The 22,233-nt window shown below is 47.1% G+C and overlaps 3 protein-coding genes across 4 annotated transcripts; 2 read left to right on the top strand and 1 right to left on the bottom strand.

The window, feature by feature from the left end:
- Positions 1–26: 26 nt before the first annotated feature.
- On the top strand, positions 27–13,035 carry SURF4 (surfeit 4). 2 transcript variants are annotated; one of them, XM_085594189.1, is made up of 7 exons: positions 27–175; positions 1,212–1,288; positions 7,053–7,239; positions 8,116–8,192; positions 8,776–8,819; positions 9,723–9,909; positions 10,150–13,035. In XM_085594189.1, the coding sequence occupies exons 2-7, from the start codon at positions 1,262–1,264 to the stop codon at positions 10,414–10,416; spliced, it is 789 nt and encodes a 262-aa protein (XP_085450315.1). In that variant the 5' UTR covers positions 27–175; positions 1,212–1,261; the 3' UTR covers positions 10,417–13,035. The 2 variants fall into 2 exon arrangements, with proteins under 2 accessions (XP_085450315.1, XP_021399230.1); XM_021543555.3 differs by lacking the exon at positions 1,212–1,288.
- Positions 13,036–13,302: 267 nt separating this feature from the next.
- On the bottom strand, positions 13,303–16,532 carry SURF2 (surfeit 2). The gene is made up of 6 exons (XM_021543556.4): positions 16,422–16,532; positions 15,642–15,796; positions 15,323–15,426; positions 14,721–14,912; positions 14,032–14,183; positions 13,303–13,402 (listed from the first exon to the last, which is right to left on the bottom strand). Exons 1-6 carry the CDS (start codon positions 16,500–16,502, stop codon positions 13,319–13,321), a joined length of 768 nt encoding a protein of 255 aa, XP_021399231.2. The 5' UTR covers positions 16,503–16,532; the 3' UTR covers positions 13,303–13,318.
- SURF1 (SURF1 cytochrome c oxidase assembly factor) lies at positions 16,528–21,901 on the top strand. The gene is made up of 9 exons (XM_077787900.2): positions 16,528–16,661; positions 17,864–17,945; positions 18,065–18,192; positions 18,546–18,628; positions 19,376–19,567; positions 20,062–20,134; positions 20,509–20,671; positions 21,202–21,283; positions 21,512–21,901. Exons 1-9 carry the CDS (start codon positions 16,572–16,574, stop codon positions 21,576–21,578), a joined length of 960 nt encoding a protein of 319 aa, XP_077644026.2. The 5' UTR covers positions 16,528–16,571; the 3' UTR covers positions 21,579–21,901.
- Positions 21,902–22,233: the final 332 nt, after the last annotated feature.

Genomic DNA, 22,233 nt, shown 5'->3' with positions numbered 1-22,233 from the left:
CCCCGCCCCCCGCGCGCCGGCGCGGCGGCGCCCGCAAGGCCCGGCCCGTCCGACGTGGCAGCGCCTGCACCGAGCGCGGCCCGGCCCCGCCACCGCCCCGCCCGCCCGAGCCAGCCCGGGCCCCGCCATGGGCCACAGCGATATTATGAACACCGCCGAGGACTTCGCCGACCAGGTGCGTGCCCGCCCGCCTTCCCCCCCTCCCGCCCCTGCCCGGCGGGCTTTGTGCGCCGGGGCCACGCTGAGGGGCCCGGCTGAGGCAGGCCGGGATGGCGCTGCCGCCTCGGGGCCGCGGGTTTGTGGGATTACAGAGCCGTGCAGTGGTTTGGGCTGGAAGGGGGCCTAAAGATCGTCTCGTTCAAGCCGTGCCGTGGGCACCTTCCACGAGCCCAGGGTGCTCCAGGCTGCGTCCAGCCTGGCTTTGGGCACTGCCAGGGATCCAGGAGCAGCCGCTGCTTCTTCCATGGGCAGTCTGTGCCACGGCCCCATAGAGAATTCCTTCCCAGTACCCAGCCTAAATTAACTCTCTTTTGATTTTTAGCCATTCTACTTTACCTTCTCACTTCCTGCTGGTGGAAGTAGTCTGTTTCCATCTTTCCTGTAAGTTGTCTCCGAGGGCAGCCCGAGCCCGGCTCCCACCGCCTCAGGCCCAGCGGCCGCCCCTGCCCTGGGGTGAGCGCCCGAGGCTCCCCCGCAGCCAGTTCTCCTTGGGGACAGGGCTTCTCTCGGCAGGGATTCAGTGGAAGGACAGCAGGAGCCGTCCCGGCTGGTGGAGAGGGCACAGAGGGTGTGGGGAGCCGGTGTGAGCTGGCAGGGATGGGAGATTGACCAGGTTATCCAAGCTGGCAGGGTTAGATGAGATATTAGGGAGAAATTCCTCCCTGTGAGGGTGGGCAGGCCCTGGCACAGGGTGCCCAGAGAAGCTGTGGCAGCCCCTGGGTCCCTGGAAGAGTTCAAGGCCAGGCTGGACAGGGCTTGGAGCAAACTGGGCTAGTGGATGGTGTCCCTGCCTGTGGCAGGGGTTTGGAGCAAGATGAGCTTTAGGCTCTTTCCAACCCAAACCGTTCTGTGATTTCATGGAACCCTGATCCATGTCTGGAAGGCCAAACTGGAAAAGGTTGGTCAGCACCGTGGTTCTGTGCTCAGGACTGGGGCAAAAGGAAAGCAAACAAGCTGATGTTGTCTTGTAAACCTTCTTACGTTTATTTCAGTGGAGGCCCGAGTGATTTCTCTGTTAAATAGAAGTTTGTGATCTCTTACAATGTCTGACAACAGGAATATTTTGAGTGTAAGTAGCTGCTCTGCTGGGGATGGTGTTGCAAAGATCTTCACAGTCATGGTGATTCATCTAATCGACAATAAGAGGCTGCAAGTAATCATATTCAGCAAATTGGCTGGAAAATCTGATTCTGCCTGGTTCTACAACCACTGTGATTTAGTGTGAGTTGTGTGCTGCACAATAACACGTCACAGCTCTGAGGGGGCTGTGCTGCCTCTGTGTCTTTCACTGATTTCACTGGGAAAACCTGTTCTGCACTTCCTCCCCACCTCCAGATGGAAGAAGGAAAACTTGATTTAGAGACAGAGCTTCTTGTGGTGTGTGGAATACTCAGTTGAAGGGATATCTGGATTATCTTGGTCATTCTCTGTTTACCTTGTCCTCTTGCTCCTTTTAGAGGAGAAAGTAAACCATCACTGCAGTGTTCACATTACTTGCCAAAATTTGCAATGCTTGTCCTGACCTTTTTATAACACCTCTCTATTTATTCCTGTGGGGTTATTTCTAGATGTTCTTAACACCCCTTTTTTCACTCTGCTGAAAGCTCTTTTGTCCAGCTTAAATGTAGTTTGCCTCCTCCTGAAGTGAGTTTTAAATGGCACAAATTTACTTGTGCTTGGCCACATCCTGTTTAAAGATGAGTCCTGTGTTTAAGCTACAGAATTTAGAGTTTTGCTCCTCTTACCATCAGATTGAAAAAGAATTTTTATGGTGTTCTGAGTAATAATTCCTGTGATAATTCTGACTGGTAGCTCAATCAGAACCTTTCAGTGCTGTCTGTGCTGCTAAAGCTCAGTGTCACACCAATGTGGGAGTGACTTGCTAAACACTAACCTTTGGTATATATTGTGCAGTTAACACTTGGCATTACAGGAGCTGTTAGTTCATCTTGGATGAAAAAAAATACTTGGAATGTTTGGGCTGAAATTGTGTTGAAACTCCCCTGGTGGAGGCTGGACAATGGCTGATCTGGGAGCTGAATGCATTCTCAGTGATGTTCTTGCTTTTTCCACTCTCTCTATTAGTGCTCAACACATAATGAGTCTTAATTTCTGTAGCATAGAACCCCTGTGGGAGAATGTTAGAGCTAATTCCATGGCTTATCAGGAAATCCTGAATGTCTCTTACAAAAGCAAGAATAATCTGTTCCTTAAATTCAAGCAGTAAAGCTTAGCTTTTCTCAGATACTGTAATTTCCCTTTGAATTAACAAATTATGCCCTAGATGCCAAGATACTCAGCAGTAGTAGTGGCTCTTAATCCAGAGGTGAACTAGTGCACTGTCTTACAGGCAGCTAAGCTTGCCAGACAGCCTGTTGTCAGTGAAAGGGCTTGCCCTACTTCTCCCAAGGCTACATTCCCCTTTTCTCTCTCACCAGCACTTTTGTCATTGAACTGGAGAGCTGAACTGGCAGGAGAAAAAATTGAGGATTTTTTTTTTTTCACTTGGTTCCGTTATCTCCGTGTTTAGGTCGAGTGAGGTGCAATCCTAGGGTGAGATTGCTGGTAATAGGCTGCTCTGAACTGTAAGAATTGCAGTGGAGGAGACACCAACACCAGCCCAGTGTTACTAACTCAGTAATTTACATACTCAGAAATTAAGCCAATTTTTAGTGATTTTTGTTAAAACATTACTTGGCACCTCCTTCAGTGCAGCCACCAATAGCTGTAACTGAGGCCTGCACAGAATGTTTAGGATTGTCTCTCCTTTGTAATCCCTTCCTAAGAGGGAGCAGATCTCAGGCAACATTCCTAATGTCTGTAATAATCTTTAGGAATAAATCCTTAGGAATGTGGGTGCTTGGTATTTCTGCTGTTCAAAAAAAGATTCATGAACAAAAATGCGAGGAGACTATTGAGTCATTGCACAGCAGTGAGAGGGCTGCAGGGAGAGCCAGACTGGGGGAGTTTAATTTGTTTTTCAAGATAAATGCTGATGTATCTTGTCCAGGTAATTCTTATACAAAAGCACAGAACCATTTGGGTTGGAAGGGACCTTAAAGCCCATTTTGTTCCACCCCTGCCATGAGTAGGGACTTTCCATTATCCCAGGTTGCTCCAAGCCCTGTCCAACCTGGCCTTGGGCACTTCCAGGGATGGAACAGCCACAACTTCTCTGGCAACCTGTGCTGGGGCCCCCCCACACTCACAGGAAGGAATTTGTCCCTAATTTCTAACTTACATTTCAGTTTCAACCCATTATTTCTTGTCCTCGATATCCTATTTTCCAAAAAATGGAAGGGAGAAGAAAACATTTCATTGTTAGTCTGAACTTAGTCAGATTAAAAAAACTGAATTTGAAAATATTCTCCAGAACTTTATCATGGCAGAGCACTGATTGTTTATCATTATAAGCCAAGTAGCTTGTTCTGGTTAGGCTGAGGAAAAATTTTCCCATGAAGAATTATAGTAAAATGCAATAAATTACTAAAAGTACCATTTTAAAGGTTTCATTAATAAATAGCCTTTTGGAAAAGGGAATTGGTATAAAGCACACTTCGTAAGGGAAAAGCATTGAGAAATCTTCCTGCAATTAAAAACCTAATTAATATTGCTGGCAATGCTCTAGTGGGTCAGAGCCCTCTTCCTGCCTTTGGAAATAAATGGGAAAGCCTATTCCCAGTTTTTTTATAGTATTTTGTATGCACTGGGCTAATGAATGTGATGGGTTTTGCTGTGCCTGATTTTGGGGTGGATCTCTTTGAGTGAATGTATCCAAGCCAGTGAAAGAAAGTGATTTTTTTTTTCTTTTTGGATTGAGCATCCTTTTCCAGGAATGTCCCAGGCTGCTGAAGGAATTTGTTCTCTAAAACAATCCCTTAAAAGTGTTCAGGATATTTGGGATATGCCTTATCAGAAGCTCTAGACTAATAATGCTGTGCAGCTCAGGAGGGTTTCCATATAGATGGGCAGTGTGCTGTTCCTCACCATAATCAGAACTTCCCTGATTCAAGAATACACAGGAAAAAGTTTTGTGCCTGGACAGAACATATCTGCAAAAATTCCCAACTCATGTCCATTTATTGGACTTACAATACCTGTAATTGTACCATGGTATATGCACTTTTATCAAAATAGGGTGGACTTTCAGCAAATGTGATGAAATGATCCAAATGAATCACTTTATTGCCTCTCTTTTGGTCAGGCCTTTATAGGTTTGAAAATTTCAGTCCTCCTTTAGAAAAATGGGGGATTGAGCAGAACTTTGATTAAGGGATCCCTGGATCTTCTTGTACATCTTTGGTTGTTAAACTTAAAGGAGCATTTAATTCTATCTTTGCCTTTCTAATCCCATTAGAGGGGGAAGTGGCAACACAAAGCCCTTTTGGTGTATGTCAGTGACTTGGCCAACACAGAACCAGCTGTTCTTCTTTAAAATAGTTTTATTTAGAATTTTCTTGTCTTTTCTCATAATGTTTCACCTCTTCCAAGGAGACAGGACATGTGTAGAGCAGTTGATGCAAAGCCCAGAGCAGAAAAAGCCGTGCAGTTATTTGATGTTGTGGGTTTAATGCTGCCACCTCCATCAGTGGGTTTGGATTTGGATGTGCTGTGCTCAGTGCAGGGTGTGTTTCAGGTCCCATTTCTTAGCTGCAGATATCAGACTGCAATATTCCCATGTGTGCCACTTTATCTGTGTGAATCTTAAAGGAAGTGGGCTCAGGGTGCAGCTTTTGAGCACACAGTGCTGCTGCTGTACAGGGCCAAACCCAGGGTGATTGGTGCTATTCATTGAGTCCCACTGCTGGAGCTCTCATGTTTCTTGTCATTTATTCCATCTTTAGTTAAATTACTCCAGTGATTTACACCCAGATCCTCTAATTGTGAGATCACTTGATGCCTGTTACATTCTCTTCCTGTAGTCGTGGTGTAGGTGTTCTCTTCCTTTCTCTCTGGATCTCCTGGTTCCTTTGGCTTGGCTTTTTGTTCCCACAGGCTGTTTCTGAAGCTTATTTGAGTTTGCTGTGTACAGAGGTTTCAATTTGAGTGCAGCTCCAGGAGCTGTGTGTGCTGTGAGGTTGCTTAGCACTGTATCTGCCATGGGCTTCAGCCTCTCTGACTTGTCTGGAGCCGATTGGATGTGTGCACTCGTGTTTAATGGCCAGTGTTAAATTCCCTCTGTGTGCCAAGAGAACAGGTAAATGTTAAATGTCTTCTTGGATCCTTCACCTGTGCTGTTCATGCTCCAGGGAAGGGGAAAATGAGGTCAGCTCCCACTTCTAAACAGCAAAGATGAGGCTTGGAGGAAGATGTTCTCTACTATTTGCTGCTTTTTTCAGCCTTTCCACAGCTCTGTCTTTATCCTTTCTTTACAGATTCCCAGCACTTGTCACCTTTCATTTCTTTCTAGACCAGAGGTGTTTGTTCTGTGTCTTACAAATGACTTCTGCTTTGTAAGAACTTTATTCTTAGTATTCCTCAGCAAGTTTCCTCAGCCTCACAGTGAAACCCAGGAGGGAGGAAAGCTGTAAACCAAGATGTGTGTCTCGTTCAGTGAGTGACAAAGATCAGAAATTCTCTTCTGACTCATTCATCCAACTGTTGACATGGCTTTAAAAAGCCTGAAGTGGCAGCCTTCAGGAGGCAGAGTACAGCTGCACTTAAAATGCACTTGATTAAGGTGAATTTTGACCCTTAGACTCTGGATACAGGACGACAGTGCAGTTTGTTCCAATATTAACTATTTAATTGACTATTAAGGATGTTTGCTGATTTTTTTTCTTGTGATAATCTGTAGTTGCACAGTGAGCTAGGCTTGTCATTTGCATAGGCTTTAGTATTGACTGATTGCTGCTGGCAGGAATAAACTGTCAGAAGTGGCTTTTGTCTCCTTCCTCCTGGAAGTCTCAATTAAGTAATAACCAATGCTGCCTAGAAAATAGGATGACAATTAAATACTTGTCCTAACCCACTCCACAGCCCTATAGAACACAACCTTGTAGACTCTAGCAATTTTATATTTGTTGATTTTATTGTTGTAATTGTAGAGCAAGCTGGTCTAGGAGCCTGCAAGATGAAGTTGGCCCAGATACGTCTTCCATTCCCAAACACTAAAGCTCAGCACCTGTTGCATGATTATATAATTTCCTTTTAACCACTGCATTGAAGTGTGGCTATAAACCTCTGTTTCCTTTCTGCAGAAGATGCTCCTTTGAATGGAAGTAAAACCTGCCTAGAGAGGACAGAGGGTGCAGTTCCATGCAGTGGTTACATGGAGCTAAGATCTGCTGCTGCTCGAGTACATGTGCTTTGTTTGCACTGAGCTGTTGGAGGGAACAAGCTTGGCAAACAATTTAGTAATGTTTTTTTAATTTGTACAGAACTTGTCTTCTGTCAGCCTGGCTCCCTGAATCCGGGTTGTTCCAGGGTGCTGAGTGCCTGAGCACATGGGTGGGAGCAGGATTGCCCTTTCAGCTCTGGGCTATCTGATAGCTGAGCTGTAACATGAAACCCTCAGATAGAGAAACTAAAACCAAGGTCAGCCTTCATTAGCGAGAGCTCCATCAAAGCACAGTTCTTGTTACACAAAAATGTGCTGCTGGATTCTGCTTTTTTCCAACTCTAGTCCAGTGGAGAATGACAACAGGTTTCCCATGCTGCTCCCAGTGGGTGAAGAAGCATTTCCTTAAATCCAAGTCCCACTTTCTCTCTGGATGTTGGTGACCCTGAGTGCATGAGAACTGCTGACCTCAGTCTGCAGAGAGCAGGGCTGTGTTATCCCTGCAGTGTCCCTTTCCCTGCCTCCCCTGCTAATGCCCTGTGTGTCCCTGCAGTTCCTGAGGGTGACCAAGCAGTACCTGCCCCACGTGGCCCGGCTGTGCCTGATCAGCACCTTCCTGGAGGATGGCATCCGCATGTGGTTCCAGTGGAGTGAACAGAGGGACTACATCGATGGCACGTGGAACTGTGGCTACTTCCTGGCCTCTATCTTTGTGTTCCTAAACCTCTTCGGGCAGCTGAGTAAGTGGCTCTGGGGTTGTTCAAGTGCAGGCAGAGCACTCCAGCGTGGCTGCAGCCCTGTTAATCCTGGCAGCGTGGGATGCCTCACTGATTTCCTGATAGCTCCTGACAGCTCGGAACTGATAGTACTACATGGGCTGAATGAAAAGAACTCTGAATTGATCTGCTTCAGCCTTTCCTGGAAGCAGCTGTAGAGAGTTTCTTGTGACACACTACCTCTGAGTCAGAGACACCAAGAATTCATCAGGACAGTCTGGTTTCAGTTCTGTACATGCATCCATAACTACAAACTACACCCAGAGTTCTCTAAATTAAATACTCCTTTTCTCTTAAATGGGGCAATGTTGAGACTTTCTCGGCCTCTTTTTTTTATGGGCATTCATCTCCAAGGCAAATTCTTACCCAGGAGAGGGTGCATTAAGCCTGAGTGAGGTGCTTGTGTCGGAAATATTTCCAAAGCCCAGGAATCAAAATAATCCCAGGAGTGCACTGCTATGTGTGTGCTGGGTGGGCTCAGGCTCAGGTCAGAAATGGAGACAGGAAAAATCCTGTTCTGTTTATATTATGTCCCTGATTTACTGTTCCTGATTGCCAATTCCTTAGCTTGTGTCTGGATTTAGATTTTTTGCCCTCACTATTTTGTGTAGAGGGTCACCTTAATTTAATGCAGTTGCCAGTACTCGTGTCAAAGTGACAAAGGCTGTCAGTGCTTTCTGATGGAAGACTTTAGAAATGTTCTGGGTTTTATCCTTTCAAGGAAAAGGAATACAGCATGATTGCCCTAACAGCTATCTCACAAAAGAAAAAGGAAAATCCAAGGTAGCATTCCTGCAGGAGATTTTCCAAGTGTAACTGTGTTCAATTTCCCCAACTCAGGTGGCTGTATCCTGGTGCTGAGTAGGAACTTTGTGCAATATGCCTGCTTTGGACTGTTTGGAATTATAGCATTACAGGTAAAAGGCTTAAATCTTCATCCCTTCTAAACTGTACCTTTCAATCTCTCTTAGCCCCACTACTCCCAACATGTTTAAATATAACTTGCAACCCTGGAATTTTTCTCCACCCTGGCTTAGTGCCAGTCCTTGATGGCATTGAACTATTTTGCTGTTTCTGTTCTCCTGATGTGCCCAATAGATGTAATTGCAATTAGTCAGCTTGGAGACATTCATTGAATACTTGACCTTGACCAATTTAGCAGAAGTAACTGGCAATTTAACGTGGATGTCAGTTAATGAGCCAAATGTGGAACTTGCAGTTGCTTTGGCCTTCAGTTGTGTTCCCATCACAAACAATCCTATCTAGTAGCATTCTTGCAGGGAGTTTTGGGGGCCCTAAAGCACAAATCAAATTCTGGCTTCCCATCCCTGTGTTACACAGACTCACTGGACCACACTGATATAATTACCTTGTTTCCCTCACTATATTGTATTTATAATCAAATTCTGCTGTGGCTTGCACAGACTTGGGATTGTAACAGAAATTCAGAACTTCAGTGTCATTTATATGGTGTTTTAACTTCTTTTATTCTTTGCCTAGACTATTGCATACAGCATTCTATGGGACCTGAAGTTCTTGATGAGGTAGGCCTGCTTCTGGAAGTTTTTATGGAAACAGAATGAAAACTGACACTTGGTGGCAGAGGAAGTGACATTTCTACATAGTATTTACTAGAAAGATTTTACAAGTGATGCATTTACATTAAAGAAGAAATGACATCTCCTGAAAAAAGCAGGAGAATCTGTGTTAAACTGTAGGCAGCAGGTTCAGGAAGGGAAAGAATAATCCTAACCCACTAGGATCTAAGTGCTTCTCTGCTAACCTGGCTGAGAGCTCAACTTTCTACACTTGATCAGAGTTGCTTTTATTTCCTAAATGGCTGAAATAACAACTCTGCTTCTGCATGACTGAAGCCATTTTCTGAGGAAACTACAGCATGTGGTCGCTGGAGTGGTTTCTAGGGTTTTAAACCTCTTAACACCTTCCCTAAGGAGAAGACAAGATTATAAACCTGAGCTTTCCTGTCAGGCCCTGAGTGATGGCTGGGTGTTGCCTTTGCACCCCTCTGAGGGGAGGCAGCACAAGAGCTCCACTCCGGGCTTACTACAGCCCTGTCAATGTGTAACTTTTCAGCAGTGCTGCTGCTCTGTTTTCTCAAAGCAACCTCTGAACTACTTTGGCATATATGGCTAAACCTGAGGTACAGAATAACTTGAACACAACGAAATTCGTGTTGTAACAGCCCCTGAAGCAACTGTGCCTGAGTGGTGGGTGCTGGACTTCCCTGGCAGGCTGTGTTCCCACAAATCCTGGGTGTGCTCGGTGCTGCTGGGGCTGGGAAGTCTAACACAGAGCCAGTCACTCCTCACTCTCACATAGAGAGAATCCTTACTGAAATTATCAGATAAGACTTTACAGATATAGATCAGTGCAGGCTGTACTAAATTGCTTTTTTTTTTCTTTTCCTTTTTCCCCCATTTGTGTAGGAATCTTGCCCTTGGGGGAGGCTTGCTGCTGCTTCTGGCTGAGTCCCGCTCAGAGGGGAAGAGCATGTTTGCTGGTGTCCCCACCATGAGGGAGAGCTCCCCAAAGCAGTACATGCAGTTGGGGGGACGTGTGCTGCTCGTCCTCATGTTCATGACACTGCTACACTTTGACATGAACTTCTTTTCTGTAAGTATCCCAGCATTAAAGTATGAGTTGAGCAACTAGAACGTAGCACCAGTGCCCAGGTGGGCTGCAGGATCTGCTCAATGCTATTGAAATTTATAAGTAAAATTAATACTTCAGAAAATATTACTAGGTTATCTATGCCATGACAACTAAACTTATCCAAGCTCTGCTCTGATGGTGGTGTATCTATTTAAACACAGTGTAAGTACATGGCCTTTTTCATGGCTTTTTTCCTTGCAGATTCTACAGAACATTGTGGGCACAGCCTTGATTATCTTGGTGGCAATTGGCTTCAAGACTAAGCTGGCTGCCTTGACTCTGGTCATCTGGCTGTTTGGCATCAACATCTACTTCAATGCCTTCTGGACCGTCCCAGCCTACAAGCCCATGCACGACTTCCTCAAATACGATTTCTTCCAGACCATGTCTGTCATTGGAGGGCTCCTCCTCGTGGTTGCACTGGGTCCTGGTGGAGTCTCCATGGATGAGAAGAAAAAAGAGTGGTAACAGGAATAGCAACACTTCTTGGGACATACTGTACTAAGTCCAGAACTGATTCTCTATGGATTCAACAAAAACTGCCAGCATTTTACACGTACATGCCCCCTTCCTATAAAAGGCACAGATGTTTTGAATTTGATTTACTGTGGCACCAGTAATACGATAGATGAAATCCTATTTCTTCAAGGAATGTTGCCTAGGCTTATTCTAACTTCCTAGATTTGGAACTAACCCAAGGAACCTGCATTTTGCTGATGCTTCAGTGAATTGCAGTAGAACAGTTGCTGTCTGGAATATCAGCAATGTGTTAAAATTTGCAGAAAGGTGAGCAGATACAGCTGGATCATTCAGTGTGGTGTTGGATTGTAGCTATAACTAAAAAAGTGGATCCCCTTTCTTGCCCTTATCAAAACTGTCTTGTGCATAAGGAGTTCCATGGCTGGTTATAGCATTGCTTATCAAGGTGGAAAGCAGCAAAAAAGAAAACCTAGAAAGTCACTGTTATTTTGCTGCTCAGAGGCCTGTAATTCCCTTTTGTTCAGCAGGGAAGGGTATTTCCTGCTCCAGAACAGAAGGCAAAAAGAAAACCCTGGAAGTAGTTGTACCCCTTTCTGGGTGAGAAAAGGGAAGGGTTTTCTAACATGTCCCAGTTCTGCCTTTGAGGGGAACAAGGGGAAATCCTGTATTGTTAATCATGAATCCTGTATTGCTAATCAGATTTAAAGGAACTGGGGGAAATAATCCTGAAGAGACAGAATGTTAGATTCTGTGAAAATTCTGTGCCAAAAGAATTCTTTATTCTGCATTCTTTCCCCAAAAGTTGCCCCTCCTGAATTCCCAAGAAGGGAGCCAAGTTGTGCTGCAGGTTCCATAATAAAAACTCCTTTCTGCTATTAACCAGCTTCCATGCACATATGCCCCAAATTTATATTTGAATTGCAGGTTAATGGTGAAAATGTCTTGAGAATGACAGAAACTCCCCTTTTCTGTGCATTCAGTACTTGCCAGGTGAGAGCAGTCAATCTCCTAATCTGTAGTCTTTGCTTCTTAGATTCACTTCTGTCAGTCTCTTGGCTGTAAGAGTCCGAGCTGACTGAAGAGCTGGGCTGCTGAGGTCTCCAGGACAGCCCCTCCTGTGCCACCTCAGAGCACCCTGAGCTGTGCAGGATGTGGAAATGTGGAAGTGGCCCCTGTTGCCAGCTCTGCAAACGGTTATAGCTGAGGAATGTGAGTGCAAAGCCTGGGCAGTGGAGAAGCAGCCAAGGATGGGCCTTCCCTAGGAGGAACTCGGGAGGGTGAGGAGAGGAAGGCCCTGTTTGGCTTCTCAGTGCCACGACCTCTGTGCCATGACCTTGCTTAGTGCTGCTCAGGGAGGCCTTTTGTCCTCTCTTAGTCAAATAGGTGTGAACCTGATACACTAGGTTGTGGAGGAATTCTAGACAGCATGAGCCCTACCAGCTTCCTACCATTAAACTGATTCCTTGCTCTGCTGCCTCCCCTGAGGAAGATGCTCAGCTCTTTGTTCAAGGAGGAATTCAGCTGAACATCTCCAGTGGGAGCTCCTGATAAGGACACTCACCTGGACAGTTCAGTTAAACAGTTGCTTTTTAGGAGAGAAAACTGGGCTGAAAGAACTTATGAAAAATAGAAGAGCACTGTTAAGTTAAACCAGTGATTTCATCATCTTAAGGGAATCATAGCCTCTGTAAGGGCAAGATGTGCTGCTGCTGGAGGAAGCCAGTTGCTATCCCAGAATAGTTAGGGTTGGAAAGGAGCTCTGGAGATCATCTAATCCAATCCCCATGTCCAGACTGATGGGAGGGGAATTCAGCATTAAGGTCAGGTCACTGATGGCTTTCTTTTCAAGCAAGTTTTGCAAGAAAAGTCTTGACCTCACGTGTTCCATGTGCGTGTCTCTTCCTAGCTAAACAAACTGGTCCTTTCAGTCACAGATCTGCAGCACAGGAGGCTTTCACTGTTTCACTGCAGGTCTTCCAACGGTTCTAGACTGATCAAGGCAGCCACTCTCAGATACCTGAACTGCTGTTGATGTTCATAGTATTTATAAATGACAGAAACTGCTCCTGCAAGCAGCCCCTTGTCTTTCTCAACTTCCTTGTGTCCTGTGTAACTAAGGAGCTGGATGACAGACTAGTCTGAAATATTGACCAGTTTCCTCTGCGAAAATCAAGTCCCTTTTCCAACAAAAGACCCTAGAAAAGGAACTGTTACTGTTCCCTGCAGCAGGAATACTTCAGTATTCCAGGGGCACAGTTAGGTGGAGGGCATTACCCATTACTTCTAGGCAGCACAACGTGCAGACTTATTAACTGTGAGTCCTGATGCAGAAGATTCTGGTTTCCTACATACACTGCTGTACTTGTGCATCTCCCAGAAATTCAGTGACCTCTCCCCATGGCTGAGAAGCTCTCACAAGCAGGATGTCAGCTACCAATTGGCTCTGCAAAGTGTTCTGGAATTCATTCTGAATATATTTTTGCTTTCTATGTGGAAAAAAAAAAATATAAATTCTCATTTTATGCTGTATTTTGTACCTTAGTTGTGTTTGAAAATGTTTTGATTTTTGAAAACAATCAAAATAAAACAATGGCATCTTTGTATCCACTTGGCGTGTGTGGGTGGTGATACTCCACCACTGAGCTGCTGTGCTTTCCTGCCTAACAAAAACCAACTTTCTGGAAAAAACTGAGCTATCTGGACTTGACTGCAGCAGACATCCTTCCCTCAGTGTGATGCTGACTTGAAGCTTTTGGAATGCAACTTAACTCCACCCCATTATTCCCCTCCACACCTGTCACAGTTAACTGGAATGGGCAGATACTCCATCCTGGGCTCCCACTGGAATTGTTACACAACATGCTTCAATCCTGGTTATTTATCATAGAATTTATTTCCCATTGGTTGCTTTCTTGAAGTTTTTGGGTTTTCGGTGATGGCTCTTGAATTTCTTCTTTAAAGGGCCTGTCTGTTTCTGTAGAGAAAAAAAAAAGTCAATCAGCTTATTTCCAACATCCAGATCAAGCCTTGCCTGAGACAGCTTAAACAGAAACTGAGTGTGATCTCCTTCAGGAGCCAGAATGAGCCCAAGTCTGCTCATGAAGCCAGGATCCTGCAGCTCAGCAGCCCTTTCTGATGGTTTCATTAGGTACAAACTGACAGGCTCCCTGCAGCAATGAATCCAAACTTTATCCAGCCCTAACTTTTTAATTTGACACATTTTTTATAAAGTAAGGTAGTGCCTCAAAAGTAGCAGAAAAATGGTCTAGAGAGACTCTGTGACTGCAAAAGTTTAAGTTTTTGGATATTTTGAGAACAATTACAGTATCCACAGGATACACATCAGCTTTCCTTCCACAATGGTGTGGGGCAGGATCCCACCCTAGATGAGCTCTTTGTACAGGCAGGAACATCCCTCACTACCCCAGCCAGGATAAATATTGCCTGGCAGGAATTCACACCTCGGGATGCAAGTCACTGTCTGGCACACAGGGAAAAATCTATTCTGAACAGCTTTGCACCTTCTGCTGGTTCCCAGACAGGAATAGCTGGCACACCTACGGGCTGGGATCCCAGCTGCACAGGCAGTGGGATGACTCCCACCTTTCCTCTCTTGCCAGCTGCTCTGCTGCTGTCCTTCCTTGCCCCGTGCTCTCCGTTCTGCTTGGCCCCGTCGTCCTCGCTGTCTGTCACGAAGTCATCGCTGCCCTTTGTGGGCTCTGGAGCTGATGGGTTTTTTTCTGGGAAGAGCGCAGCTAAAAAAGATTCAGCTCAAAATCAGTTCCCTGTGCACGCAGGCTCTGCCTCCCCTCGCTTTGCTTTAAAGCTGCTTTCAGTCACCACGTGTCACTACTGAAATACTTGGGAAATAAACACGCTGGTGTTTTATTGGAAATGTGCCTTAGTGCTTTCTATTCAGCACAGGTGGTGCCAAATGTTACACCTCTGCTCCTGCATCAAGATGGATTTGCACCTCCAGATCTAAGCAGAACGGCCTGACCACCTTCTGTCCAGGATTTGCTGAGAAAACAAGGAAAGTGGAGATTTCTAAAACAGCAAATCCCAGCAGATCTCATATCCCTTCCCTCACACCTTGCATGATCCAACTTGTTATTAGCATTGACTATTTCTTATTTGGTGGTGGTAAGCTTTTCTAAAACCCAAGGACTCCCAACTGGATGAAGTCAGGTGCCTCTGGCACACCAGCATCAAGCAGCAGTGTAACGAAACCAAGAGACAATTAACCAAGCAACTCCCTTGAGGCCATGGATGACACCAAGGTTCTCACTCACGTGGGTACAGGTCACTCATGCTGTCATCTGTCTCCTCTCCATCCTCCTCGCTGGACTTTGGCTCCCAGAACTCCTCTTTCCTGTGAGGCTGCCTGCTCCCGTTCATTTGGTCATCAGGGTGCTGTGCCCGCTGCTTCTTCTGCCTCAGGCAGGCAGGGACGTACTCCACTCCTTCCCTCTGGCATTCCTCATCTAAGAGAGAAGATCAGGCAGCACTGACCAGCTGCCCAGCCCCTGAGTCCTTCCATTCCCAGCTCAAGCTTGTAGGAAATGCAACTCAAAAGTCCAGCATGCTCCAAATATACATCTACAGCAACACTATGGACCAGGGAAGATGTTAACACAGATTGTGCTGGACACATGAATCACACTCCCTGGGGGAGTTTCAGAGCTGATTCTCTTAAGGAAGGCTGTTCCAAGGTATTTGCTAGAAGCCAATTGCTCCCTACATCTGAGACCTTCCTTCCTAGCTGAGGAGGACACAGTAACACACTGCTATCAATTTAAACAAAGCTGTGCCACCCACTTCAGAGAGATCCACTGGAACCTCAACAGCTTGGGAAAGACATGCTGCCTGGTACAGCTTCAGAAAAGCTACTTACACATTTTCAGGGCCTTCTGGTAACGTTTCCCTTGGACATGACGCAGGACGTGCTCTGGAAGCTTGTTGATGTGTCTGAGGGTGAGCTTGCAGAACAGCTGGTGTCTGACAGACACAGAAAGGACCAGCAACAGAGTTAAAGTGCGCTGTGACTCCAGAACTTTTCAGTTACAAGCACTGCAAGTTGCTCAAAGTTGATAAATACTTTATAAAGCCTTTCCCAGTCTCCCCAAATTCATAAATACCTAAGAACTTTGTAAAGCCTTTATGTCTGAGATTGAACAAAGTGTAAAGCACAACACAGGAGGGAAAATACGTACAAATTCTTCGTGCTGGGCACAATGTGGGGCTCAAATGTGCCATAGTCGAACTCTTTGGCTGCCTTGGTGAGCCGCTGGTACTTCTTTCCGCTGGTGTAAGCCTTCAGCTCCGACAGGCGACAGGGCAGCTCATGTCCTGTCAGCCTGCACCTCACCTGAAAACAACATTAATGATCAGGAAACACAGGGGTTTAACCCACCGAATCTCAGAATCCATCCGGATGGAAAGAACCTGCTGAGACCATCGGGTCCAACCCACGGCCGATCCCCACCTTGCCAACCACGCCGCGGCACGCAGTGCTTCTGCAGGCATGGGGGCTGCACCACACCCCGGGCAACCTCTTCCAGGGTCTGATCACCCTTCCCGTGCCTTCACCACACCCCGGGCAGCCCCTTCCCGTGTCTGATCATCCTTCCCGTGCCTTCACCACACCCCGGGCAGCCCCTTCCAGTGTCTGATCACCCTTCCCGTGCCTTCACCACACCCCGGGCAGCCCCTTCCAGTGTCTGACCGTCCTTCCCGTGCCTTCACCACACCCCGGGCAGCCCCTTCCAGTGTCTGATCGCCCTTCCCGTGCCTTCACCACACCCCGGGCAGCCCCTTCCCGTGTCTGATCATCCTTCCCGTGCCCAGCCCAGGGCACAGCAGCGCTCCGCTCCTCGCCCTTCCAGCGCTGCACAAGCCCCTCGGGCCCGCCGGTACCACGCGGTGCCGCTCGGCGGGGCGGCCCCATCCCCTCAGGAGCCTCACGGTGCCCCCCAGCCCTCACACGGCCGCACCTTGCCGGGCCCCGCGGGGCTGAGCAGCGGGTGCTGCCTCAGGAACAGCCGCTCCGCCTCGGGCAGCTCCGGCTCGGCCATGGCGAGGGGCCGGGCCCGGCCGCGCTTCCCGTTCCGGGCCGGGCGGGGCGGGGCCGGGCCGGGGCTGCCATGGCCGCGCTGCCGCTGCTGCGGGCGGCGCCCCGGCTGCTGAGGGAGCGCCGGGCCCGGGGCGGGCTCGGGGCAGCGGGGCCCGGGCGGGTAAGCCGCTGATCCGGCCCTTCCAGCCCGTCCCCTCATCCCGTCCCCTCATCCTGTCCCGATTCAGTTCCCTGATCCTGTTCCCTCAACCTGTTCCCTCATCCTGTCCCGATTCAGTTCCCTGATCCTGTCCCCTCAACCTGTCCCCTCATCCTGTCCAGATTCAGTTCCCTGATCTGGCCCTTCCAGCCCGTCCCCTCATCCTGTCCCCTCAACCTGTCCCCTCATCCCGTCCCCTCATCCCGTCCCCTGATCCCGTCCCCTCATCCCGTCCCCTCATCCTGTCCCCTCAACCTGTCCCCTCATCCCGTCCCCTCATCCCGTCCCCTCATCCTGTCCCCTCAACCTGTCCCCTCATCCCGTCCCCTCATCCCGTCCCCTCATCCTGTCCCCTCATCCTGTCCCCTCATCCTGTCCCGATTCAGTTCCCTGACCCAGCCCTTTGATCCCGTCCCCTCATCCTGTCCCGATTCAGTTCCCTGATCCTGTCCTCTGATCCTGACCCCTCATCCTTGTCCTGATCCACTCTCCTCATCCACTCCCTTATTCAGTTCTCTCATCCTCTCCCCTCATCCAGATCCTGTCCTTTGATTCTGTCTCTTCATCCTATTCCCTCATCCCATCCCTTTGTCCTGTCCGCTGATCATGTCCAGTCATCCTGTCCCCTGATCCCGTCTCCTCATCCAGTCCCTTGATCCAGTTCCCTTATCCAGTCTCCTCATCCTGTCCACTCATCCTGATCCTGTTCCTTGATCCTGTCTCTTCATCCTATTTGTCCTGTCCCCTGATCCAGTCTCCTCATTCTGTCCCCTGATCCAGTTCTCTCATCCTGTCCCCTCATCCTGATCCAGTCCCTCGATCCTGTCTCTTCATGCCATTCCCTCATCCCATCCCTTTGTCCTGTCCCCTGATCCTGTCCCCTATAGCCCTTTGTTTCTGTCAGGAATAGATAAAGCTGTTGTGTGTTTGCTGATAGCATGGATGGAATTTCATTGCTCTGCTGTAGGCAGCTCTGTAACAGAAATTTTATCTTGTTTCATTTAAATTATAGCCCAACCCATAGTGTTTCACAGGCAGTTGCTCATTTGAGACTTAAATCAATGGATAAACAATGTTTCACATACTCATCAATCATTGATATCACCTAAATACAAGTTTTATAAAGCAGCAACATTGCAAAGGATCTTTCTTATTCTGTGTAGGTATCACAGTGCTTGATCAGAAGAACAGTTTTTGGATGCCCTCTAACTAAAGGAGGTTCTGGTCTGGTTCAAAAGACTAAAGGTAAGAAAATATTTGTTTGGGCTTCTGCCCTGTTTCACCCTAGCACCAAGATGTAATATTTCTTGCAGGAATTTAGCATCTCTTCTCTGAATCCTGTTTCTCTTTCTGGTTTTCTGTAGATGCTTGTTTGAGGTTCTGCAGACCACAAAGTTCTACAGCAGCTGCTGGCACATCTGGAGAGGATACCTTGCTGAAGTGGGGCCTTCTCCTTGTCCCTCTGACCACGTTTGGTCTTGGCACATGGCAGGTACAAATAAATATTTCATTTTTTCAAAAAATGAGCACTTGAGGACTGTCAAGTTTTTCCATCTGTTTGATCTAGCTCATACAACAGGCAGGTTTAACGATTTGCTGTTATTTTACATTTCTGTTTTCCAAGTGTCCTCTTGTAAATCTTTAAAGGAAGTTTTTTTTTTTTTTACACTTTTATTATAGCATAAATATTTCCTCAAATTCAGTAGCCTCTATTTTCATATCTCAAATTACCCTGATTTGGCCAGGTCTGATGAGAAAATTATGACCAAGATTTTAAGGCTTGCTGGGCTTGGTATGTTGCTCTGTTCTACCCTAAGGAGTGCATTTTGTGTTTTTTATTTCCAGGTTCAGCGGCGCAAGTGGAAATTAGATTTGATTGCACAGCTGGCATCAAGAATCCAAGCAGATCCCATCCCTCTGACATTAGAGTATGGAAACAGGGATGGTTTGTTGTCTACAGAGCACTGACTGGGAATATTTTATATGGACCATGAACTAATGAGCTTGTGCTGAACTGACCTGCATGAAAATGAAGGGATGCAATGGAAATTGGGATGTGTCAGCAAATTAGAAAGAGATCCTGATAATTTTTTTATTTTTAGTAAAAGGATATGTCAGTTCCCCTAAATGCATGGGGAAGGATGAATCTCTGTTCAGGAGAATGTGGGATGTAATTCATAGCATTTTTAATCCTGCTGGGGAAAGAGGATTTGGGTGTCTGTGGTATCCCAAAGAATTTTTACTGCAACAGAGAGTCTTGGAGCAACAGCAGGCCCTGCCCTACTTGTGGAACAGTTGTGTCAGATGTGAGAGAGATTTTTTAAGGTCACTTGGTCACCTGGCACAGCCCTCAGAAGGGCTCAGTTGTTGGATTTCATGATCTGGGATGGGAAAGAAACTTCTCATGGCTGGATGCACAGCCAGTGAGGCCACCTGCTCTGTGATACTGTGGAAAAGAGCTTTTCCCTGCATGCTCCTGATCATCTCTAATTGATTCTCTGGGACAGTTGAAATATATTAAGCCATATTCCATGAGCTGTTTGTCTTCTCTCTCTGTGTGCCAACAGGCTCCATGCAGAGCAAACCATTAGGAAAAAGGAGAATCCCACAATAAAATCTCCTGATTGAATTCACCTAGCACAGCCATAATTTTGTTTTCCTCTTGTTCCATGCAGCCCCATGGAACTGAAGGAGTTGGAGTACAGACCTGTGCAGGTCAGAGGGCGCTTTGACCACTCCAAGGAGCTCTACATCCTGCCCCGCTCGCTGCTGGACCCCGAGCGGGAAGCGCGGGAAGCTGGGAGGATCACATCCCGCCCGGAGAACGGAGCCAACGTCGTCACCCCCTTCTACTGCACAGAGCTCGGGTGAGTTAGGAGAGTCCTGCTCCGTGGGAGCACTCACTTCTCCTTGGAAAATCTGAATCCTGGTGGTTGGGTTTGTATCTATCACTCACAGAATTCACAGAATGACCAGGTTGGAAGAGACCTTAGAGATCGAGTCCAGTCCATGTCCCAACACCTCAACTAAACCATGGCACCCAGTGCCACATCCAGTCTGTTTTTAAACACATCCAGGAATGGTGACTCCACCAGCTCCCCAGAACTTTATCACCCTTTCCGTAAAACACTTCTTCCTAATAACAAACCTCTATTTCCCTGCCTTAAAAGGCATCTTTGTCTGTGACATCACTGAGGCTCAGTGTGAAATTAAATTTAAATTCCTTTATAATGTGCACTCAGGTGACAGCAAAAGTGACAGCAAATATGTGGGTTGCTTCTTTCATTGGTCTTTAGTTCTAGGCAGCAGCAGGAATAAATTCCCTTTCACTCCTGAGCAGTGCTTCTTTATGTAACTCTAGGGTCACAATTTTAGTCAACCGAGGATTTGTGCCCAGGAATAAATTGAACCCAGAGACCAGGCTGAAGGGACAGGTAAGGGGGATCCAGGGAATGGGGGGTGTTACTTTGTGCCCCTTGGTTACCCAGAGGCACCATCACTAACCCAGAAAGGCAGGAGCTATGTTCAGCATTGATATACTGATTCAACATACATGATTTAATTAGTCATTGCACTTTCCAAAGACAATAAATCTTTGTTTCCCACCTTTTTGTTAAGTAAATAATGTGGTTTATGAACAAGGAGCTGTTCTTGTTCTTTTTTCCCTGCTGTGTTACAGCACTGCCCTACTGCAGGGAACCACTTCGTTTATGCTCAGACCTTTCAGGTGCCACATTTTCCTTGATGAACTTGATGTATCAGAATATAAAATCAATCTTGAAACATTTATTTCTGCACTCCTCCTCAGATTGAAGATGAGATTGATCTCACAGGGGTGGTGAGACTAACAGAAAAAAGGAAACCTTTTGTGCCTGAAAATAACATTGAAAAAAACCGCTGGCATTACCGGGACCTGGAGGCCATGGCCAGGGTGACTGGTGCTGAGCCCATCTTCATTGATGCAGATTTCAGTAAGTCACAGAGTAACCCAGCCCCATATCCAATTTACATCACTCTCCCTCCCTTTCCCTCAGTTCTCTTCCTGTGTTCTGCCAGCCCACTGTTTTGAAAGCTAGAGAGCTGGAGAATGACTTTTGTCAGGAGCAACAAAGATAACACAAGAGGGAGTGGCTTCAAACTGCCAGGGGGCAGGGTTAGATGGGATATTGGGAAGGAATTCTTCCCTGTGAGGGTGGGGAGGCCCTGGCACAGGTGGCCCAGAGCAGCAGTGGCTGCCCCTGGATCCTTGGAAGTGTTCCAGGCCAGGTTGGACAGGGCTTGGTCTAGAGGAAAGTGTCCCTGCTAATGGCAGGGGGTAGAATGAGATAAGCTTTAAGGTCTTTCCAACCCAAGCTATTCTGGGATTCTGTGAAGTTGGGAACACCACTGCCTGAGGGAAAGCAGGTTGTCCATCAGATTAATCACCTTCTTCCCCTCTTACACACAGTGCAGCTCCACACTGTGCAGATAAGGATTTAACTTGGCTGTGTTGTCCCCACAGGAAGCACAGTCCCAGGGGGGCCCATCGGGGGCCAGACCAGGGTGAGCCTGCGGAACGAGCACATGCAGTACATTGTCACCTGGTAAGGAATGAGCACAACACATGCAGTACACTGTCACCTGGTAAGGGACCAGCCTGCCTGGGAGCCCTGCCCGAGCTGCTCTGGAATGCCTGGAGGAGCTCCTGAGCTACAAAAGCCCACTTTGAACCTAACTAGCTTGTGCCAGGTGGTTTGACTTGGTTATTGCAGCTGTCTTAGGGAGGCCCAGTCCACCCTGGAAAGGTGCCAACGTATGATTTTCTCTCACAGGTATGGTTTGTGTGCTGCAACTTCCTTCCTGTGGTATAAGAAATTTATACAGAAGCTTCCCCTGTGAGGGGAAGAAACATCTTTGTGCTACAGTCAAGAACACTTTTATGGATGACAGGAGCCTGATCAGTCATAAATAACTGAAGCACCTGGAATTCCGAAGCAGTTTCAACAAACGTTATCAAGCTGCAAATAGACTTTAAGCAACCCCTGCAAACTGAGCTCCCACCACTGTGATTTGGCTGCAGCTTGGGAGCACTGAACTTCAATAGTAATCACAATAATACATTTTTCTAACATGGTTGGTTGTTCAAGTAGGCCTCCCTGAAGTCAGGAATGGCTCACAGAAGTTTCAGAATAAATAAAGACCTCCAGGTCTTTGCCTTGTGACACTTGCATCATGCATCTTCCATGGAACAGCAGTAAACCTCAATTAGAGGTTACTGTGGACACTCAGGTGGGGAAGGCAGCCCAGGGTTTTGCAAGAGGATGAGGGCTGGCAAGAACAAGCAACTACCACAGCTGGAGCCTTGGTAGCCTCCACAGTGCCACCAGACCAAGTCAGCACTGAGGAGTCTTGATTGTTCCCCCCTCAGTGTGCCCTCACTGCCAAGAGGCAATTTAGATTTGCAAAACCAAGCCAGGCTTAAAAGCCAGAAGTAGCCCAGCCCCATCAGCTTCAAAATCCCATGTGCAGCTGAGCTGCTGGGCTATGCAATCAA

The sequence above is a fragment of the Lonchura striata genome, chromosome 17 (genome assembly GCF_050655825.1).
Source record: "Lonchura striata isolate lonStrDom1 chromosome 17, ASM5065582v1, whole genome shotgun sequence".
Taxonomy (NCBI): domain Eukaryota; kingdom Metazoa; phylum Chordata; class Aves; order Passeriformes; family Estrildidae; genus Lonchura; species Lonchura striata.
This window is presented reverse-complemented; position numbering and strand designations above follow the sequence as displayed.

Bases quoted from the DNA above. Each gene is read 5' to 3' on its own strand.
- SURF4 (XM_021543555.3), top strand. From the start codon at position 128: ATGGGCCACAGCGATATTATGAACACCGCCGAGGACTTCGCCGACCAG. The intron at 8,193-8,775 runs GTAAAAGGCTTA...TTCTTTGCCTAG, and splicing joins TTGGAATTATAGCATTACAG to ACTATTGCATACAGCATTCT. The intron at 8,820-9,722 runs GTAGGCCTGCTT...CCATTTGTGTAG, and splicing joins GACCTGAAGTTCTTGATGAG to GAATCTTGCCCTTGGGGGAG.
- SURF2 (XM_021543556.4), bottom strand. From the start codon at position 16,502: ATGGCCGAGCCGGAGCTGCCCGAGGCGGAGCGGCTGTTCCTGAGGCAG. The intron at 15,427-15,641 runs GTACGTATTTTC...TGTGTCTGTCAG, and splicing joins GTGCCCAGCACGAAGAATTT to ACACCAGCTGTTCTGCAAGC. The intron at 13,403-14,031 runs GTGGGAGTCATC...TTTTCTCTACAG, and splicing joins CAGCTGGCAAGAGAGGAAAG to AAACAGACAGGCCCTTTAAA.
- SURF1 (XM_077787900.2), top strand. From the start codon at position 16,572: ATGGCCGCGCTGCCGCTGCTGCGGGCGGCGCCCCGGCTGCTGAGGGAG. The intron at 16,662-17,863 runs GTAAGCCGCTGA...TATTCTGTGTAG, and splicing joins GGGCAGCGGGGCCCGGGCGG to GTATCACAGTGCTTGATCAG. The intron at 18,629-19,375 runs GTATGGAAACAG...TGTTCCATGCAG, and splicing joins CCCATCCCTCTGACATTAGA to CCCCATGGAACTGAAGGAGT.